A 21,996-nucleotide genomic window follows, 5' to 3' on the forward strand; every position below is an offset into this window, starting at 1 on the left:
ACGAAGGATAATGTTCATTCTTCAGCTAGCTAGCATTTTGGGTAATCAGGCAACTGCAACAATGATTATAATTGAGGTCAGTATATCTCAACCCTTTTCTGACCATGACCCTCTTCCTACACGTTTCCTTACTGTGGACCGGGCCCATTGTCCTATTATTTGGCCTTCTGGTCCTGTGCTGTGGCCTCCCACTTAGGGAAGAAATGCTGATCTAGTGTACAAGGAAATAAAATCTGTTTAGGTAGACAAAATAATCATATTTTCCACAATCATAGTTAATGAAGTTGATATTTTCTGTCATTTAAAAAAAGACTAATAGTTCTTTAAAAGAGAATATTCCAAAATTTCTGATATTCTGACAAGGGTTTTACAAAGCAGTTCCTAGCAAGTCTTTAGGATGGAGGTACCTTCTTGGTGCTCAATGTTGTAGATTCTTCAACTTGAGAAATGAAGGTAAGTTTTGCTAAGTACAAATCTTATGCTCTTGTGCTTTTATTTTATTTTATTTAGTTAGTTAATTAATTTATTGCTTTTGTGCTTTTAAAGACTAGAGTGATTGACGTGTTGGAGTGATAGATAATAGGTAAGGTACATGCAGTAGACACTCAGGCACCACATATGGTCACTCTCGGCACTGATCCCTGAGTAAAGAGCCAGGAGTAAGACCTGAGCACTGCTGGTTGTGGCTCCAGAACAAAACAAAACAAAAGACTTGAGAGGTTGAAAGTTAAGAACCAAAACAAACACAAAAAACATTCAATTAATTACTAGTTTTAAATTTTGATCTGTATCTTTTATCCTTGGACAAAGTCTTGGATAAAAAAAAATATATCATGAGATCAGAGAGACAGCACAGCAGGTAGGATGATTGCTTTGAATGCTGCTGACATGGGTTCGATCCCTGGCACCTGTGTGTCTCCCTGAGCACCTCGAGGAGATATCCCTTGGTGCAGAAACACAAGTAAACCTGAGCACTGCAAGATATGGGCCCAAACCTAAACAACAACCAACCCCCCGTAAAATTATAATGTCTCTAGTATTCTCTATACACAAACTCTATTCTAAGATTTTTGTTTCACTTCATCACCTATGAGATAGTTAGCTACCGAGAGTATTCGATATGCCAAACACAGTAACAACAAAGTCTCCAATGGAGATGTTACTGGGCCCGCTCGAGCAATCTTTTTCTTCGGGTGGTGATTGGGAATTTAACTTAGGTCCTCACACATGCAAAGCAGGTGTCTAAGACTGAGCCACATCCCTTACCCTGAGTTGGTTACTGTTTTTAATATACATTTTGGAGATAAGGAAGCTGAAGCAAAGGCGTTACGTTGCATGACAGGAGTTACCAGCAGATTTTAAGAGCTATATGGCAGAACCAGATTTCAGACCTGGCCATGAAACTCAGGATTTTTTTGTTGTTGCTTTTCAAATCAGCATCTTCACTCTGACTGCTCAAGTCAAGCTCTGTAGTAGATTTTTCTGTTTGAAGTTAACTAGCTAAATTCTAATGGCAATAACAAACATAATTAGTAAGTTAAAAAAATGTCTTTATGAAACTCTGGTAACAACCACTTAGCAGAAGTTTAAATAAAGGTGGTCAAAATAAGTACAACAATTCTTGTAAATCCTTCGTCTTACCTTAGCTCAAAAGAATAAAAATCTGAATGAGGGAGATAGAACAAGAATAGTATAGAGGATATGAATTGGTGAAAGAAAGACTGTGAAATATGGTTTTTAACAGAGATAGATAAATGGGACTATCTTAAACTAAGAAGCTTCTGCACCTCCAAAGAAACAGTGACCAAAATACAAAGACAGTCTACAGAATGGGAAAGGATATTCACCGAATACACATCTGACAAGGGGTTGATATCCAGGATATACAAAATACTGGTTAAACTCCACAAGAAGAAAACATCCAACCCCATCCAAAAATGGGGCAATGAAATGAACAGAAACTTTCTCAAAGAAGAAATCCGAATGGCAAAAAAGCACATGAGAAAATGCTCTACATCATTAATCATCAGGGAGATGCAGATCAAAACCACAATGAGATATCATCTCACACCTCAGAGACTGGCCCACATTCAAAAGAACAAAAGCAACCGATGCTGGCGTGGATGTGGCGAGAAAGGGACACTCCTTCACTGTTGGTGGGAATGTCCACTGGTTCAGCCCTTCTGGAAAACAGTATGGACAATTCTCAAAAAATTAGAAATTGAGCTCCCATTTGACCCAGCAATACCACTCCTGGGAATATATCCCAGAGAGGCAAAAATGTATAGTCGAAGTGACATCTGCACTTGTTTGTTCATTGCAGCACTCTTTACAATAGCCAGAAACTGGAAGAAACCTGAATGCCCAAGAACAGATGACTGGTTAAAGAAACTTTGGTACATCTACACAATGATGTAGTACTATGTAGCTCTTAGAAAAGATGAAGTCATGAAATTTACATACAAGTGGTACAATATGGAAAGTATCATGCTAAGCGAAATGAGTCAGAAAGAGAGGGATAGACATAGAAAGATTGCATTCATCTGGGGGATATAAAGTAACAAAGTATGAGATTAATACCCAAGAATAGCTGAGATCAGCACCAGGAGGATTACTCCATAACTTAGAGGCCAGCCGGGTATCCTAGAGGAAAGGGCTGTTCAGATAGAGAAGGGAGCACCAAATAAAGGATGTTTGGAGGATCCTCCCAGGAGGGGAGATGCATGTCGAAAGTAGACTATGGACTGAACATGTTTGCCACTCAATGCCTCTTTTGCAGACCACAACACCCAAAAGGAGAGAGAGAACACAGGGGATTTCCCTGCCACAGAGACAGGGGGGATGGGGGGATGGGGGTGGGAGGGATATTATCCATGGTGGTGGAAAATGGGCACTGGTGGAGGGATGGGTATCTGATCATTGTATAATTGAAACCAAAGCACAAAAAATTGTAAATCTACAACTTTAAAAAAAATAAAATAAAATAAAGGGAAAAAAAAAAAGAAATATGGTTTTTAAAAACTGCTAAGGGGAGACCAGTGTGATGGTATGATGGCTAGGGCACTTGCTTGTACATGACTGATCTGAGTCTAATCCTCGGCATTTCATATTGTCCCTGAGCCCACCAAGAGTGATCCCTGAGTGCAGAGGCAGGAGTAAGCCCTGAACTTTGCTGGGTGCGACCCCCAAACCAAAAAAATAAAAAACAAATAAGCAAAATTATTATTATCTAAAACACCATGAATCCTCACATGTTTTAAATGATAGGATTTTGGCATTTTTCTAATTCAGATTTTCCTGTTTAAAAAAAACATAACTTTTGTTATCTTGCCACATTTGAGAATATGGTTATCAGCACAGCTATTGAAACATAAGAGATTTGTCATTTATTGGCATGTTTGTGGTTACTAAGCCACAATTATGACTTCCAGACAATGTAGAGATTACTATTTGTGTATTGATTGCTCATGTCATTTTTGATAAAAATAAAGTACAGAGCTTAGAGAAATAATATGCCTGCTTTAAAATTACATAGAAATCACAAGAAGGGCCACCAGAAAATCTGTTCCTAATTTTAGCTATTAAATCACAATTGTAAATACATGTGTTAGTTTTCTCTACAATGAGGTGATTTCTATAGAGACATTTTAAAGTAGCCAAGGAGATATAGGATGGGTATGAAATAAAAATGAGAAACCACATGCTATTTATTTGTGCCAAAAAATGCCCATAATTTTATAGTCCTTTCCCCAGACCTCTGTGTGGGGTATTCCTAGGTTTACAAACTCAGCTAGACAGACTTTCTTTTCTGGGACTCACACCCATAAATATGTATTATGAAATTCCAGAGATTGGAGGTACGAAGAAGAAATAAATAAGTGCTCGCAGAAGACAGAGAAAGTGATATTTCAGATAGGAAAATTTTGTTTTTGACTGAACATAATCTCCCCAGGGAGAAATGACAAATTATACAATATTTTATTTGAAATTAACCATTTGCTTTGTGAAAGAGAAACAAATGTAATGATCATTGTTAGTTTTGATAAGGTGATGAAGGGTTCATCTATTTAGAAGTGAAAACTAAAGATTGTGTCAAGAACTATTTTCTTCTGATATGATTTATTATTTCCCCACAGAAACTATTAATTGTTATAAGAATCAGTCATTTTAACTCAGTGACATTTAGAATTGCAATCATGATGCCGTTTTGGTGTTATTGTCAACAGAAAAGATATAATGAAGTCCCTTAAACCTTGATGTGCTAGACAAAATTAATGGTGTGGTACCCAATATTTGCATTCATAGATGAATTCAGGAATCTTTCACAGGGGCTTGTTTTTATGGAAAATTTTTATCCTACTAGTATTTGTTTTTGCAGGTTACTGCCTCTGAGTTCTATGGTCCTCACAGAGTTAAAGACCAATATTCATCCCTAAATTATATTCTAGAGAGATAATTTTTATTCAAAAATTATAAAGAACACTTAAAAATTATTTAGGAACACTTTTAGAAAAACCACTAAGCCATATAAAATGACTGGTACAAAAATATAGATCATAGTTAAATACTTTGAATTTTGCAACTATTTCTTATTCCTTTAGTGAAATTTAAATTTCAGAAGGTTTATGGATCTTTATATCTTATTCATCTTATAGAGGAATAAATAGCATAGGCATCAGAATAGAATAATAAAATAATATAATAATAATAAAATAATAGAATATATGAGGAGCATTTATAAATAATAAGCATTAATGTAAGTTATTAAACTGATGGAGTGATAGCACAGCTGTAGGGCGTTTGCCTTGCACGCAGCCATCCTGGCCGAGCCAGGTTCGATTCCTCCGCCCCTCTCGGAGAGCCTGGCAAGCTACCGAGAATATTCAATATGCCAAACACAGTAACAAGAAGTCTCACAGTGGAGATGTTACTGGGCCTGCTTGAGCAAATCGATGAACAACAGGAGGACAGTGACAGTGACAATGTAAGTTATTATGTCATTTTAAGAAATACTAAGTCTCAGGACCAGGGAGATAGCCCAAATAACAGAGCAAATTTACGGTATGTGTGAGTTCCTGTGTTTGATGCTCAGCAAACATATGCCTTGAAGTACCGCTGAGTATGGCCCTGGCATCCCCCAAACAGTGAGGGAATAATTCTGGTGGTGGCAGCCAAATAGTTAGAGCTAGGACCTGGTTCTCTTTGGGCATCACTGGGTGTCTCCATTAGAAGCAAGCGAGGAAGGGCAGATTCAGAAAGCCCCTTTTGTATTTGTACAGACTGTTCAGAAGATGTGATTATTTATACAATAATCTCAGTCATCAGATGAATTGAGCATGAGTTAGAAATAAAACAAGCTTCTGTTAGATTGCATGAAACCGAAGTTCTTGGGAAAGAAGTTGAAGAGTTCGTGTGTCTCATTTTCTCAAAAGGTTTGCTCGAGCAGGCCCAGTAATGTCTCCATTGGAGACTTTGTTGTTACTGTGTCTGGCATATCGAATACGTCACGGGGAGCTTGCCAGGCTCTGCCGTGCGGGCGAGATACTCTCGGTAGCTTGCCGGGCTCTCCGAGAGGGGCGGAGGAATCGAACTCGGGTCGGCCATGTTGGCTGCGTGCAAGGCAAACGCCCTACCGCTGTGCTATTGCTCTAGCCCAAGAGTTTCAAAATGAAAAATTGAAATTGACTCACGAAATAAAATTAGAGTGTTGCATTTGATGTATTTTCATGATAATTTGTATTTCTGAAATCATGGTTTTTTTAGACATATTGGTATGAGAACGATAAAGAGTTTATTTCAGAAACTTTTGTAGTTTTATTATTTGTATCTTTATGAAAGTGCAATAATAATTGAAAGGTAAACAAAATAGGAGACTAACACCCAAGAATAGTCGAGATAAGTACAGAAGGTTTACTCCATGGCTTGGAGGCCAGCCGCACACGCTAGAGGAAAAGGCTCCTCAGATAGAGAAGGTAGCATCAAATAAAGGGTGTCGGGAAGATCCTCCGAGGATGGGAGATGCATGCTGAAAGTAGACTATAGATTGAACATGATTGCCACTCAATTCCTCTTTTGCAAACCACAGCACTCAAAAGGAGAGAGAGAACAAAAGGGAATGCCCTGCCACAGAGGCAGGATGGGATGGGGGACATGGGGGTGGGTGGGAGGAATACTGGGATTAGTGGTGGTGGAAAATGGGCACTAGTGGAGGGATGGGTACTCGATCATTGTATAACTGAAACCCAAGCACAAAAATTTGTAAGTCTACAAGTGTACCTCATGGTGTTTCACCAATAAAAATTTTTAAAAATGTCGCATTTCACATAGAGGTTTCAGATATGATTTCTATCTAATGATCTGTTATCCCAGCAAAGAGTATTAAAACAGTCACTAAAGGATGAACCTTGAGGAAGCTTTAGGTGTTTTATATTAAGGACTTTACTTTCTATTAAAGATGGGGAGAATCCTTTGATGACTAACAGTTAAACAAAGAGCTTGGGTGGGTCATTTTACTGACATACTAATTAAGCCTTTGAATATTGGCAGAAAATCTAGCTGATCACCATGCTTGTGTCTCTTCCAGGGCCACAGAGGAGAAACAGGACCAGTAGGACCTCCAGGCTTGCCAGGTAAACTGGTGAGTACTATGCCCGTTCTCCAGAAATAGGCTATTTGCTTCACACCAAACACAAGAAAACTTTTAAAAATAAACAAGAAAAGAAAAACCATGGTTCAAAGGGTGATTTAATGATTCTTTACTTCACCTGTTTCGTGAATACGTGCAAGTGAAAGCATGACACTCAAATTTTAATCAGCGTGGCACAGAAGGTTGCATTTGAAAGCTGACAGAGGCATTAAGTGCTACACTAGGTCTTTGGTTTTTCTTGGAATCCGAGAGAGTTGGACGTGAATGCTGCCTTTTATTTCTTTAGCAAAACTTGTTTACACAGTAAGAGACGTTGGTGGGCTGCTGAAAAAGAGCTCATGGTGAGGAAAAAGTACAAACCTCCATCTGGAGGTCCTTAGAGGGAGGGAGGGAGGGAGGGAGGGAGAGAAAAACTGGCCCCTTTTCTCCTCAGTGGTGGGAGAAGGCAAGTTTTAAGGAATAGAGTTCAATCAACGAGAGCACATTTGTCTAGACAGCATACAACACACCCAAAGTTGAGAGTGGCCATGTGTGGTTCAGAATTGCGGTTATGTGGTTTTCAAAGACCCGTGTTTGTTTTTCAGGGTTCAGTTGGGAGTCCTGGCCTCCCCGGCTTACCTGGTCCACCAGGACTTCCTGGAATGAAAGGCGACAGGGTAAGGTGGTGTGCAGTGCTTTAGAACAGTCCTTATTTGGAAGGTTGATTTCGACTGTGTGGAGGAATCAGGCGTATTTTCGGCCTAATGGGAAAATGCTCCTAGAATTTATTATAGAGAGCCCAAGAAAAACATTTTAAAGTACTGAGAATTGAGTCTGAGTCAAAAAAGACAAGAAATCAATATTATAATTTATCAGACAAGAAAAGCTGAGAAAAGTAAAATTTTCAGTTTTAATAACCCTTCCTATTTGGTTTTCATTTTTCATTCCTACTTGTCCAATTTTATGTGGATATGATCAGGGAACCCCACAAGTTGTCAGAGATTTTTGAACAATTGTGAATTTCTTCAGGATTTAACTCTTACTCTGTGGTGAAGAAAGGAGGTAGTTCTCTTGTGTCACATTTTTCACTCTTCTGCTTATTCACCAGCCTAATGGGGGAACTGGCTTCTTTGACATGAAATAGTGATTTATTTATTTACATCTCAAAATACTGAAAAATAAAAATTTTTTTACAGGGTGTTGCTGGTGAACCTGGCCCCAAGGGTGAACAGGTAGGTGCTATCATTTGAATACCACCAACCACATGTGACATAAGAGATGGAAGCTAATTTTTCCTGAACTGCTTTATAGGCAGTGAAACCTAGAATTTAGCTTAGTCTATAGTTGTATCTACTGTTTAAATAAACTGGTGCTAATGATATTTCTATCTTCTAGACTAGATCTTGTTTTCCTCTTTAATGTAGCTCTCTCTTTGCTTATCATGCTGATTGGTTGTCTCTGATGGAGTCTTCCATAGCCACACAATAATGTTTTAAGTTTGCTCTTTAATTTTTTTATATCAAAACTTCAGACGATGCAAATAGGTTCCCCACCCACTTCCACTTCTCTCTCTCTCTCTCTCTCTCTCTCTTTACTTTTACTGTAATATTACACCCCCCTGCCCCCCGTTGGTCCCATCAACGGCCAAGACACAGAGACTTTAAAACCCAGCTCCCGGAAGTGCGCGGCTGCATTTGCGGCCGCGTGGCATCTTTTTATTTTATTTTTTCCTTTGGAGAACCTGGCAGGCTACCAAAAGTATCCTGCCCGCACGGCAGAGTCTGGCAAACTTCCCGTGTCGTACTCAATATGCCAAATACCAGTAACAATGATGGGTCTCATTCTCCTAATCCTGAAAGAGCATTGGAATGGCTCTTTTAAAATCTTAGGGCTAGGAAGAAGGAGACGTTACTGGTGCCTGCTCGAGGAAATCGACGAATAACAGGATGATCGTGATTGTGATTACCCCCCCCCCCCCAAGTACCTAATTATAAAATTTCTGGGTATAGTCATTAACCCTAAATTTTAGTGAGATTTAGAAACTCACCTTTACTTTTAGGCTTTTCTTTAATCTACTGATATCACTAGCCACCAATAGCTATAATGAAAAGTCATTGAGAACACATAGTTCTATGTGATTCTGGGAGCACTTACGAATATTTATTAATGCAGATTGGTATTTGAGTTTGAATTAAATTTGAATTAAAAATTCAAAAATGTCTTTTAACCTTAAATTTAGGGTGCCTCTGGTGAAGAAGGTGAAGCAGGAGAAAGGGGCGATTTTGTAAGACTCTTTTTTTTTTGGTTGTTGGGAGTTAATAATTTTTTAAAAAAATATTATTTTAGTCAGTGTAATTTATACAACTTTTAATGATAAGATTATAAGATTTATGCATACAGTGTATCAATATCACACCCTCCACCAGAGGGTCGGCTTCCCACCATTATTAGGAAACTCTGATTTTGAACTGTATGAGAAACAAATTTTCTTTTCTCTGACACTGTTGTTCTTGTTGCCTTTAAAGATTACGATATTTCTTATATAGGGGCTGGAGCGATAGCACAGTGGGTAGGGTGTTAGCCTTGCATGTGGCCAACCCAGCATCCCGTATGGTCCCTCAAGCACTGCCAGGAGTAATTCCTGAGTGCAGAGCCAGGAGTAACCCCTGAGCATTGCCAGGTGTGACCCAAAAGAAGCAAAAAAAAATTCTTTTTCTGGCGGTGCTCACGGGACCATATGGGATGCTGGGAATCGAAACTAGGTCCGCCACGTGCAAGGCAAACACCCTACCTGCTGTGCTTTCACTCCAGCCCCACCCAAAAGATATTTCTTATATAAACTAACAAACAGCCCCCTCCCTGAGATTCCAGTTAAGTAAACTAAAATAGGAGAAATTATCCAAAATGGATGATGTTGGCTATAATCACTTGGAAGTCATTGTTCCAGATGGTGAATTGTTTCGTGATTTTAAATGTAGACCTCATTCAGGATGAATATGAATATGAATATGTTCTAACAACATTTTTTGTCATATTGATTTAGGGAGATGTAGGACTACCTGGCTCAAAGGGATCTGTAAGTATAACAGTAATAGTAAAAAAATTAATAAAACTATAGAAAATGTATTACTTGGTTTCATGAAACCTATAAAATTAAAAATCATAAAAAATTGACTTAAAGGAAATGAATGCCTAACTTAATTTTTAAAGTAAAGAATTAGTAAAAATAATGATACAACCATCAATTTCATCAAAGCTTCTTCCTTTTGAACTAACAACTCTAATAGAACTTTTTCTTTTCATCTTATATATAGCTCAATGGGAATTGCAAGCTAATTTTCTCTACATGTGGGTCTTTTTTTTTAAAACTGACATGTTTCTTGGCAATCAAGGTATAATTTAATTTGGTAGTAGTTATACCATTGCAAATATTTCAGTAATTTTCTTAATCTCTTGTGTGTTATACTTTTGGAAGTACATAGAAGCATAGTGTGTAAGAAAACATAATAGAGACTTATTAGTACCAGAAAAAGGTTTATCATGTTTTTTATTTCTTAGAAGTGAAACTGGTGTCCTTAGAGATCAGATGTATTCAGAATTATAAATCTAATTAGCAAACCAGGGATGATTTATAATTTGAAAGGAATATCTAATACAATAAAGAAATAGGGGATAATTAAAAGAGCAAAGATCAAATAGAAAAGATCAAGCTTGGACCTCTGTGTCTAATGACACTATTCTCACATCTCAGTTCATTTCCACGTCCTTCCTCTTCTGGACTCTTTCCTTCTTCTTTCTGTCCCTGTCCAAAACTGTATACTCATGAAAACTGTAAGAAAAATCCCATTATTTATCCCTCTTTTGCTTAAAGTCCTCCAAGCATAATGTTTCAGAGAATAAAATTAGACTCCTAGCAAAGTATAAAAAGCCTTCCATGAAGTGTGGTTTCTGTCTTGTCTTGACAACCTCACCTTGTCAACCTCATATCTAGAACTTTATCTCTTCACTGTTCTTTCATGACATGATGTTTAATGCCTTGTACTGTTCTACTACTCTGGAATACTCTTTTTCTCCTTACATTTAGTGCCTTCACCAATATTTAAGTATTTAGACTCATCCTCAATCTTACTTTTTTATAGGAGAGCCTACCCACCTGTGGTTATAAGTCCCAACCCTGAGCTCTTAACACATCACCGAGATGGAGAGGTAGAGACTGTCTCTGGGCACTCTATGGCCATCTCAAGATGCAAGAAACATCTTTATGCCTACAATCTTTGACAGAAATGGTTTAAGATTGAGAAAAATACAAATAAAAACTTGAATAAATATGGGAATAGAAATCTTATTTCACTATCTAGTAATAGGTAATAATTGAGAGTAAAAATTCAAGATCTAAATTTAAAAAGTGAACAAACACTGTAATGGCCAAGATAAGTTAATTTCATTTAAATATGAGTGTTTAGCATCAATTCACTTTATTACCTCCCATACTATCCCAGTCTTCTCTGACATTACCCAGGTGATACTACTGTGTTATATTTTCCCATCTTTAGGAGCAATGAGAAAGACTCAGTTTCTTTTCTTTTTTTGTGGGGGTGGGGAGGCTAGGTGGGTGACCCAACCAGCAGTGCCAACCAGCAGTGCTTGGGGCCTACTCCTGGTTCTGCGCTCAGGGATCAGTCCTGGTAGGGCTCAAGGGTCCATTTGGGGTGCCAGGGATTACATCTGGTGCTTGCAAGGCAAGTACCCTACCCACTGTACTACCTCTTCAGCCCCAGTGTTCTCATTTTCTGCCCTGAGATTAGCAAAGACAGACTTGATAAGTAAGTGAAGTCTGTATCTAGTTTCTATATCAAAATACCTAACTGAGGGATGGTTTCCCAAAGGCCTGGGGCCCATATCAACTCCTGACTCTTGATTGCTTCATTAAAAAAGTCCTGTTTTTGGCTCCAGCAATTTTTCAAACTCTAGCAATATTGCCAGCAAGAGATTGTACTTTGATTTCGTCTCCATTGTTTTCTGACAGTTCTTAAGAGCATTTCTAAATTCATTTGACTTCTCTTTTGAATCGTTTTAAAAATTGTTACAGGTTTGGGCTGGAGAGTGTCTCAGAAGTGGAACACATACCTTGCATATCTGAGGGCTCTGGGTCTGATTCCGGCAATGCAATGCAAAAGAAAATAATTTTTTTATATAGTTTTACACACTAGATTCCTGACAATTCTGAACTGTCTGTTGCAAATCCTTACCTCTCCTATGACTCTGCCTTTCAGGAAGTCTGTTAAGCCAGAATTTCATCATAGAAGCAACTTTGACAAGTGACTTAGATGAAAATCTTTATTTTTTTTTGCATAAAGAGAAATTGGAAAAAGTCCATGTGCTGATCATTTTTTAGATATGTCTGCTGAAAGCCTTGCTTCATCACCTTTTCTTCATTTAAAAGACTTGAATGTTTGAAAGAGTTAGGCCTTTCTAGATAAATGTTGCATATGAAGAAAAAGCAAATTAGGTTGCCTTATGAACATTCATATCTTGAACATTAGCATTCCCTTGCTGCTTCTTGTTCCTTTATCTTCTCATTGTTATTCTATAAACAACAGCACACTGTACTACTATGTCAAATTTCAAGAGAGGTAGTTTAACAAAAATGAATCAATTTAGTGTCTCTTTTAAAGTCATTATTGTATATAATTATTTAAAAAGTGCTTTTAGAGATTATGCTGTAAAAAATCTAAGTGATATATTTTTTTTGCTAAGGAAGCAGTTTATTATTTATGTTTTTAAGCATTTATATTTTTAACTCCCATAAAACATACAGTATTAAATTATTTTGTTCCAGAATTTTAAATGCGTGAACTTAAATGAATCATTCTGCACTTTTTAAATGTATTGTTTAATTTATGTTAAATACATTTGACCCTTAAATCCTCCAAAAATATTATAGCAACAAGATAATTTTCTTGAGACATTGTAGTATTATGTTTTGGTGACTTATACATCCTTATATAAGAACTCATGACTTCTTTCTGATCAGAAAAAGTTAACAAGCTTTATTAAAAAACTAACAAGCAGTGTGTTTAAACTGTTAGCAAGTGGCTTAAAGTATGAAGACTATGATTTCAAAATATATTATTCCAGTTGATATTTTGAATTCATTCTTATGCAAAAAAGAAACTTTTTAAAGTTTACTTGAACAGACAAGTTAAGACCTTGGTGAATTGGTGGAGGACATGATGTGTCTTTAGCTTGATGGTTTATAATCTCAGAATGAACACTTCTTAGCAGATCAAAATGTAATAAATCTCCAAACTCCTGTATAGAGCATGGATTCATGTTAAACAGAAGCATTCCTTGTCTAGAGCCCTGGTTTAACAGTGCGCTCGCTGTTTTGTTTCAGGTGGGAAACCCAGGGGAGCCTGGCCTGCGGGGGCCTGAAGGTGTTCGGGGCCTTCCTGGTGTGGAAGGACTCCGGGGACCGCCTGGACCTCGAGGCGTGCAGGGAGAACAGGGTGCTACTGGCCTTCCTGGCATCCAGGGTCCTCCAGTGAGTTTCCACAGTCCTTGTGCGCTCCCTCTGGAATCTTCATCCCACAACACTAGAGCTGGCAGGGGGTAGGATGTGGTGGGGGCGGGTGCCGACGGCAACCTCAGCTTCTCAATAGTGTGTGCCACACAGTCTCTTGGAAAGTCACTTGGTTCCTTGCCCAGTCTGTTCGTTTGTCGGTTCACAAAGGCCTCTTTATGGTATAAATTCGCTTTTCCTTTTTCATCTCAGGGTCGAGCACCGACAGATCAGCACATTAAGCAGGTTTGCCTGAGAGTCATGCAAGGTAAATAAATCATAAGGGCTGGACTCAGTCTGCTTCAAAGTTGGAAGGTTTTGAGCAATAATAATAGCAATTCTGTTATAGCCAATTCTGCTGCTGCTATCTACAAGAAAGCATAGGCTGAGAGAAAAATATTTGCTTTCTCCTTTCTGAGTTAGCCTCGTTCCTCTCACTCCATAAGGTTCATTTCCAAGAAAGTTCCGTTCCAAGTGCTCTCTCTCTCTCTGTCTCTCTTTTTGTCTCTCTGTCTCTGCCTCTGTCTCTCTATCTCTCTCTGCTCCCCTCTCATACACACACACACACACACACACACACACACACACACACACACACACTTTTTTTCCCTTTTGGATATCTCAAGCTTTTCTTCCCCCTCTTACCCTCTCAACACTGCCAGTTAGTGCATACCAAGCACTGATCTAGGCTCCCACTATAGATTACATATTAAGTGATAGACAATATGCCTATAAGAGGCATGGGATATCCTGTGCCACATGGGGAAAAATTAGTAGTATTTACCAAAACTATGTATTTTCCCATTTTTCTTTCTTTTTCTTCTTCTTTTTATATTATTATTATTATTATTATCGAAGGGCTGGAGCGCGTGCAGCCAGCCCAGCTGAGCCGGGTTTGATTCCTCCGCCCCTCTCGGAGAGCCCGGCAAGCTACTGAGAGTACCTCACCCTCACGGCAAAGCCTGGCAAACTCCCCATGATGTATTTGATATATTTGTTATGTATATATTTAATATGCCAAATACACTAACAAGTCTCAAAATGGAGACGTTACTGGGCCCGCTCGAGCAAAATCGATGAACAACGGGAGGACAGTGTATTTTGTTTTTATTATTATTATTATTATTATTTTGGCTTTTGGTTTTGTGAGTCACACCTGGTGCTGCTCAGGGGTTACTTCTGACTCTGCACTCAGGAATTACCCTTGATGATGCTCTGGGGACAATATGGGATGCTGGGGATCGAACCAGGTTAGTCATGTGCAATGCCCTACCTGCAGTATTACTGCTCCAGCCCCTCCTCTAATTTTATCGGTAGTTCTACAATTGTTATTTGTCATCACTGTTTTAGAATTGTCTCTATTTAAAATTACTCAGAAAATGAAGCTGTAAAGAAGTACATGATACACTGTAATGTTGGGTCTTGTGACAAATATCTTATTCTTGTTGGAACCAACTCTATTATGAACAAATTCACTTGAAAGCTAATCTTGTAGACATTTTGTCCTGAAAGATATTTGAACTTTAAGCATATATATTTAGAAAATTAATGTTTCTATGCTAATTCCTACTTACCTAAGGCAAATGTATACTTGCATTTAAACAGGTTTACAATGTTAGTTTGAAATCTGTTTTAAATTCATATCTTTCTTCACACCCTATGACATTAAAAAAATTACATTTGAACATTTCCCTTAGAGTATTTTAATAGGAAATTTTTCTTTATCTCCATGGTTTTGGTGGATGTTTCTTAATCAATTAAATGTTTCAGAAAATATCCACAGGTATTCATTTTTAAGACAGACTGTGATCATTCTCAGGAAGCAGAATATTTTTAATGTCTGCTATTACAAGCTTTAAAAGAAATTTCAAGAGGAAGAATTTATAAGAAGTCATGAATTCTCAGGATATTTCAGCTTGCTTAATATCTTCAAACTAAAATGGAAAGCTAGTTCTCAAGTGACATCTCAAAAATAATTCTGGATATTGTCCTTGGATTTAAAAAGCTTCTGGACCGACTTCTCATTGTGAAGAAGCTCATTTTCTTCCTATCCTGAGTTTTCAGATACCAGGCTAGGATTCAGGCAATACACTCATCTTTTTAGGACACCATTCACCCTAAAGCCCTGTAGTTAAAGGGATTTTTTGGTTTTTGTTTGATCCTTCTCCCTTTGTCTTAAAATTGGCAGGGCCAAATATATCTAGGGAGAGTGGAATAAAACAGCAGTTTTTGCTGGCAAAAAAAAAAAGAAGAAGAAGAAGAAAAGAAAAAAAAGAACTTGTGATTGGGGGTGGGAGGTGTGTGGGGGGGGCGGGGGGGGGGGGGAGATCCGGAGGCAGAAGATACTGGGATGGTGTGGGGGGGGAGGCAATGAGATTTCTTCATTTCTCCTCATCAATTTTAAAGCTCTCGTGACACGCTAAAAATAAAAAAACCAAAAAGCACCTGAAAAGCTTCTCTGAATCAGTTTCATGTTCTGACAGTTTTGGGTTGTTTTGTTATTTCTTTAGAGCATCTTGCTGAGATGGCTGCTAGCCTCAAGCGTCCTGACTCCGGAGCCTCCGGCCTCCCTGGCAAGCCTGGGCCCCCTGGCCCCCCCGGGCCCCCAGGAGAGAATGGTTTCCCTGGCCAGATGGGCCTTCGGGGCCTACCAGGCATGAAAGGCCCACCTGGTGCTCTTGGTTTGAGGGGTCCTAAAGGTAAGCCTTTTTGTGCAGATGGGAATGAAGGAACTTACCTTTTCAGATATGTGTGTGTATTTTACAAGGACTATTGCATGATATTCTCTTGACCTGGGTGTATAACAAGCAGTATATTAAAAGTACTGCCAGAATGATATTATCATTCTCTTATACTTTATCCCAGTCAATCGTCAAATAAACATCACAGGATGTGGTAAAAGTCCATTCAACTATGTATTATTTTGAGATGCTAAAATCACTGGAGAACCCTTTCAATGATGCCAACCATCCTTAGAATACTTGTTACTTGAACTAACAGAATTTTGTTAGCAGGGCTTAAGAAAAAAGATACGTGAGTTGGAACCACCTCAAATTTCTTTTACAAAGTGACACTATTGGGACTAGAGAGATAATACAGGACCTATGGCCTTTGTATCTGTCAGACCCTGGTTTGATCCCTACTACCACAAATGGTTCCCTAAGCACCTCCAGGAGAGATCCCTGAACACAGAGCCAGGAGTAAGGCCTGATCAACACTGGGTGTGGTCCCCAAGTGTAAATAAATATACACAAAAAGTGGTATTCACTGTATAGTTTTTGTAGATTTCCTTTTGTAGTTTTGAAATGCAATCTTTATTCCTTCTTCAACCTATGAGAGTGTGAATTATCTCCTCTTTTATTTAAAGACAGTAGCTATTGTAGCTAGCATTGTGCAGAGAAGCAGGGTTGTGAGTGTAATGTTAGGTAGTGTTTCCTCTGGTGGTGTTTTCTAGTTAAGATGAGTATAGGAACTTGGGGTGTGTATGTTCTTTGGATAATTGACAGAAAGAACCAAATAAAGTGGGAGAGTTTCTACGTCTTGACAGAGATATTTGGGAACTTCAGAAAGCTGTGCCATCGGACACGAACGAGATATTTTTTCTTTCAAAACAGTGTACTTCTCTGTAGGGTAAATATTATGGTATGAATAGTCAGAGGGCAAGTGAGCTGACTTTTTGGATCTATAAACGAATTGCTGATGCATTTGGCTCACAACACCCTCAGCTGGAACAATTTTGTTAATTACATTTGATTTTTTTTTTGGCATGTGCAGTGGTGCATGTAAAGAAATGAGCCTTAATTGGGGTCTCTTGTAAACCTGGCACGATTTCAGAATTTTTAGAAACGGCCAAAATCAAATATTGAACTAGATATTGTTTCTGGAAGAATCATAGAGCTAGTCCTTTGTTTTACTTTTTTGTTTTACTCTTTGTTTTACTTTTAGCTATGGTTCAGAGACTCATGTTGAAGATATTCTCTGAATAGTTAGCCCCTAGTAAGTCTCTAAATCACTTTTAAAAAACTCTGCTGATGCTAAGACCATGGTGGAGGAAAGTGCCCATTCAGGCAGAGGGTATAATAGAATATTATATACAGGAAACCTTATTATTAGCTGTACTGATCATGGCAAGTCAAATAAAATTGAAAATTACCAAAAAAAAAAACCACAATAAAACACCCCCTCTCCCTCTCTCTACTCCAATCTGGTGTATTGTTGGTTGCAACAGTTTGCTTGTGCCCGAGCCCATGGATGACTGCTCACTCTTTTCAAAATTCATACTAGAACAGGGTCGTCAACCTTTTAACACCTGTGGGCCAACATCTACTTGCATCCTGGTCCATAACCATTTATAGCCACTGCATTTATAACCACTGTGATAGATCACTGGTTTCCAGTCTTCCTACTGCAGACTAGCTCCCATCCATGGGCTGGCAGGTTAAGACTTCTGTGCTAGAGCAGTGGTTCTAAAAGAGTGGTCCCTGGAGTGTCAGTATCACCTGGAGTCTTTTGAGGAATGCACATTCTCCAGTCCACCCCAGACTCACTGGATCAGAAACTCTGGAGGTGGAACCCAGCTGTCTGCCACTAACTGCCAGGTGCTTCCGATAGAGCTTGATGCCTGTGTGAATCACTCTTTTTCCTACTGCAAATGAAAAGAAATGTTTTGAAAAAAAATAAGAAAAAGAAAAAAAAGAAAAGGAATGTTTTGGAGGGGCTCTAAAAATCATAGCTTTCTTTGGCTAAAAAGAAGTCTTCATATTTGGGGGTAGAGCTTAACACTGAGTTAGTACCAGAACTCTCCTGAAGTCCATCTATTCTCTTAAGAAATAAAACCATCCCTGCAATTTGCTGAGCTCATATAGTTAGCCCAAAGCTGTGTGCCTTTAGCTGGGCTGTGCACTGGGATCACCAGGGGAACTTTAAAATCTCCTCACCTTTGCTTTTCCCTCACAGAGATTCTGACTTAATTGGACTGGGCATGCGGATTTAAAGATATTTTACAGGTGATTTTAATGAGCAACCAGGGATGAGAACCACTGGGCATGGGAAATGTTCTGGAAATGTCCTGGGAAACTGACCATTATTGAATTATGGCTAGCTAGGAAAGGCACAGTTCTCTGTCACAAAGGAAACTTATTTTTGTTATTTTATTAAACTTTTTTATTGAATCACTGTGAGATATACCCTTACAAAGCTGTTTATGATTGGATTTCAGTCATACAGTATTCCAACATCCATCACACACCAGTGTACATAGGAAACTTATTTTGAAGTAATGGGATGTATTTCTATATTTGGGGAATGCTTCTAGCCCTAAGTTCATTTATAAGTATAGTTTTACTTTATTAAGGACTTCCCCCTAACTTTTCCAACTTAGTATTTAAGATGTCGTCTATTAGCTAAATGGCATGTAGCCCTTTTCTTTTTATATGAGACAATTTCTTTCTCCACCTTTCTCTGTTCTTTTTTTTCTTTTCTTTTTATTTTTGTCACTGATTTTTCTCAAGGACCACTTTTACTGTTTTCTTTACCCAATCACATCTGAATTTGAGGTATAGACAGAAAATAATTATATTTTCTTAATCAGTCACAAAACTGTGGATATATGATTCTAGATAACTGGACATGACTCTCTTGTCCTAACATATACAGTAACAGAAGTTTTTAGAGACATGTAACATTGTACCAGCCAGAGATTACAAATCAAATTTGCTGCTCTCACATATAAATACTCTATTATTTGAAAGGTAAATATTCATCTAGAAATGTGTTTTTATTATCACCTATTGCCTTTTCCCCTTTAATGAAGAAGGGATGGTACACATGTTGCTCAGCCATATACTCTCTTTGGGAACCTTTTCCCAGAAAAAAATGCTACCTAGTTAACTTCACTTGATCACTTGACATCCCATTACTCATCGATTTGCTTGAGTGGGCGCCAATAACATCTCCATTCGTCCCTGTTGCATGCTACTGTAGCCCAGTGGTGTCAGCTCAATCTAGGAACACGAAGAGCCTCAATCTGTTCATTCAGGGTCTTGATGAAGAAGTCTGACCATCTTGTAGGTGGGTGGCCACGCGATCTCTTGACGTCCCGTGGAATCCAGTCGGTAACAGTTCTAATCCAGTGGTTGTCTCCAAATCTCATTACGTGTCCAGCCCATCTGATCTTCGATACTTTGGCAAATTTAGTTAATTAAAAAGCAAAAATCAGTAAAATTTCCTCAAGCTCTGTCTTACTCAAATTATTGCTTTCCTCATTAAAAAAATTTTATGGAATTAGAATTGGTAGACAACATATCTTGCAGGTAGTGAGGCTCTGGGTTCAATCCCAGGTGCCACATGGTTCCTGAGCAGTGCCAAGTGTATTCATCCACAATAGCAACAGTGACACAGAATTCCTCTAATTAACACTGGAGCATTTTCAATAACCTGGCAGAAAGATGTCTCAATGATTACTCAGTGCTTTAATCATATTTATAACATCCCCTTATTTCTCACCTGCTAGTCTTCTCCAGTATTACACAAATATGTTAGGGCCCAGGTGGGCATTGCACCTACATCTTATGTGAGTACTCAAGCTGAGTACCATTCCAGTCCTACTGGCCCTGTGCTCTGTTTAGTATCTCAAGCAAAAGGACTATTTTTAAATATTTCTGATTTGGACTAATTCTGAGTGGAACTCTATATATTTTTAAGTCCTTCTAGTGTGAGTCAAACAGATGTGTCAATATGCGAATGAAGGCTTGAGAAAATAACTGCCATATTTGTGACTAACACTTTTTTTTTCAGTATTAATTTGCTTGCCTGGAAATGAAGCATCAATTATAACTTTCAAACAAACAAAATTGATAACAAGTATGGAGGGGATTAGACAGTGTTTCTATATAGCTACTCGTGTTCTTGATGAGCTTTTTTCTACTCCAATTGCATTGGAAGCTTATTCTGTAAGCTCTTTATGTGTATTTTCTCACACAGTGGGATAAGACAGGGAGAACTTTAGTTCCTTTAGTTGGTTTTCTTGCAGCTCAGAGGAACGTATGCCCAGGGGTTGGAGAAGAAGATTTAACACTGGTGATAAGTAGAACCAATGTGCTCACACAGTTGACTGTAGACCTGCAGTTTACAGTGTGGCTCTGTCTTGGAGTTCATCGAAAATCTGTTTTTCTATGCCCAACCCCTCCCCCGCAAAATTAAAATAGTATTGCAACGAATTCAGCCATGTTATTCCTGGCAAGTAATATTTTAAAGATAGTCTGGATTCACACCAGAATGTGTTTAATTTTCACTAACAGTGTGAAAGTTGCATTTTAATTTATAATCTTCATCTCCTATCTTCAGAAAATACGGCACGTTTAAAGATCTTCTCATTGCCAGCCTCCAGAATTACTGTGATATGACATTTGAATCACCATGTTAGCAAGACTGCTTAAGCTTTTAGTCTTTAAAATGCTTGTAGTCACATTTTCCTTATATAGTAAGACCCTATTGATGATGCAGTGTGAAAAAAACAAAACAAAATAAAACAAAACAAAAACAACCAGTTTATCTGAATATAAGTTTGACCTGAGCTCCTTGTCCTTAAATAGTATTTAAAAAAATTAAAATTGTTTTACAGATGTTGTTGATTCAACACTAAAATACTCATCCAAGGACCATTCACAGCTAAAATTAATGGGACCAATCCTTCACTTAATTAGGGATTTCTGACTATTTCACTATCTGCAGAGCTTATTTCTTATCCTGTTGTGCATATGCCTTTATTTGTAAAATTCTTTTAAAATGATTAACGCATTTGATTCAATATTGAATGAAGAAGTGATTTGAAAAAAAATAATGGTAGAATTTGTTGCATATGGTGTCTTCTGAAAGCATGGTAGGATAATGATATAATGCTGTACTAATGAGATAGCAGAACAATGCTTTCTACTCTGAGCAGTGGAAGTCATTCTGGACCTGTTAACTAAGGTACAGGGCATTTGGTTAATGAGGCCTCGTTTCTAGGTTTGGTCTCTGCAGGGCCCAGAATAATTAATGCAGTTTTCTTCTGTGACTGCTGAATCCCCACATTCAATCAACTGTCTTGCAAATGCATATGGTTGGCTGCAATCCAAAGAATATTCCCTATAAATAATGAGTGAAATGAAGGCGCTTGTGACAGCACACTTTATAAATCTTGAAAATTCTTTATATATTTGGCGATACTAAATTTGCATTGTTCACGACTTTAAAAAATGTATAAAAAGATATTTAGTGAAGTGTTTTTACCACACTCTCCCACCTGCCAGATACCGCTTATACTACCCATCAGGTAAATGCTATTATTAGTTGCTTATATATTCTGACCATCTATGATATATAAAGATAGTATCTCGCCCGCACGGCAAAGCCTGGCAAGCTACCCGTGACTTATTCGATATGCCAAACACAGTAACAACAAGTCTCACAATGGAGATGTTACTGGGCCCGCTAGAGCAAATCGATGAACACCGGGAGGACAGTGACATATATATATATTTATATATATACATATATATATTTCCCTTTATACTTTAAAAATTACACTGCCCTGTAGTAAGTGATATGTATCTTTAGTTTTTTCTCTTGATACTACTTACTGGAGATCACTTCAACAGTTTTCATTGCCGTTACATAGTATTCCATTTGGTGGAGGTACCATAGTCTATTTTCCTCTTAGGTGGACATTTAAGTGTTTCTAATCTCCTGTTGCTACAGGAGATTAGCTGTAGTGAAAGATGCTACACACACACACACACACACACACACACACACACACTTATATTAA

The 21,996-nt window shown here is 38.1% G+C and overlaps 1 protein-coding gene across 2 annotated transcripts in view; it reads left to right on the forward strand.

Annotated features, from left to right (window-relative positions):
• COL9A1 (collagen type IX alpha 1 chain) overlaps positions 1-21,996 on the forward strand; it is a 104,171-nt gene that overhangs the window by 73,342 nt on the left and 8,833 nt on the right. For both annotated transcript variants that reach the window (XM_056109616.1, XM_056109620.1), the window contains 8 exons: positions 6,584-6,637; positions 7,231-7,302; positions 7,822-7,857; positions 8,865-8,909; positions 9,669-9,701; positions 13,023-13,169; positions 13,401-13,455; positions 15,698-15,886. In XM_056109616.1, the coding sequence (XP_055965591.1) occupies positions 6,584-6,637; positions 7,231-7,302; positions 7,822-7,857; positions 8,865-8,909; positions 9,669-9,701; positions 13,023-13,169; positions 13,401-13,455; positions 15,698-15,886 (631 nt within the window). The remainder of the gene's footprint in view (positions 1-6,583; positions 6,638-7,230; positions 7,303-7,821; positions 7,858-8,864; positions 8,910-9,668; positions 9,702-13,022; positions 13,170-13,400; positions 13,456-15,697; positions 15,887-21,996) is intronic.

The sequence above is a fragment of the Sorex fumeus genome, unplaced genomic scaffold (assembly GCF_029834395.1).
Source record: "Sorex fumeus unplaced genomic scaffold, SorFum_2.1 ptg000008l, whole genome shotgun sequence".
NCBI classification, from domain to species: Eukaryota; Metazoa; Chordata; class Mammalia; order Eulipotyphla; family Soricidae; genus Sorex; species Sorex fumeus.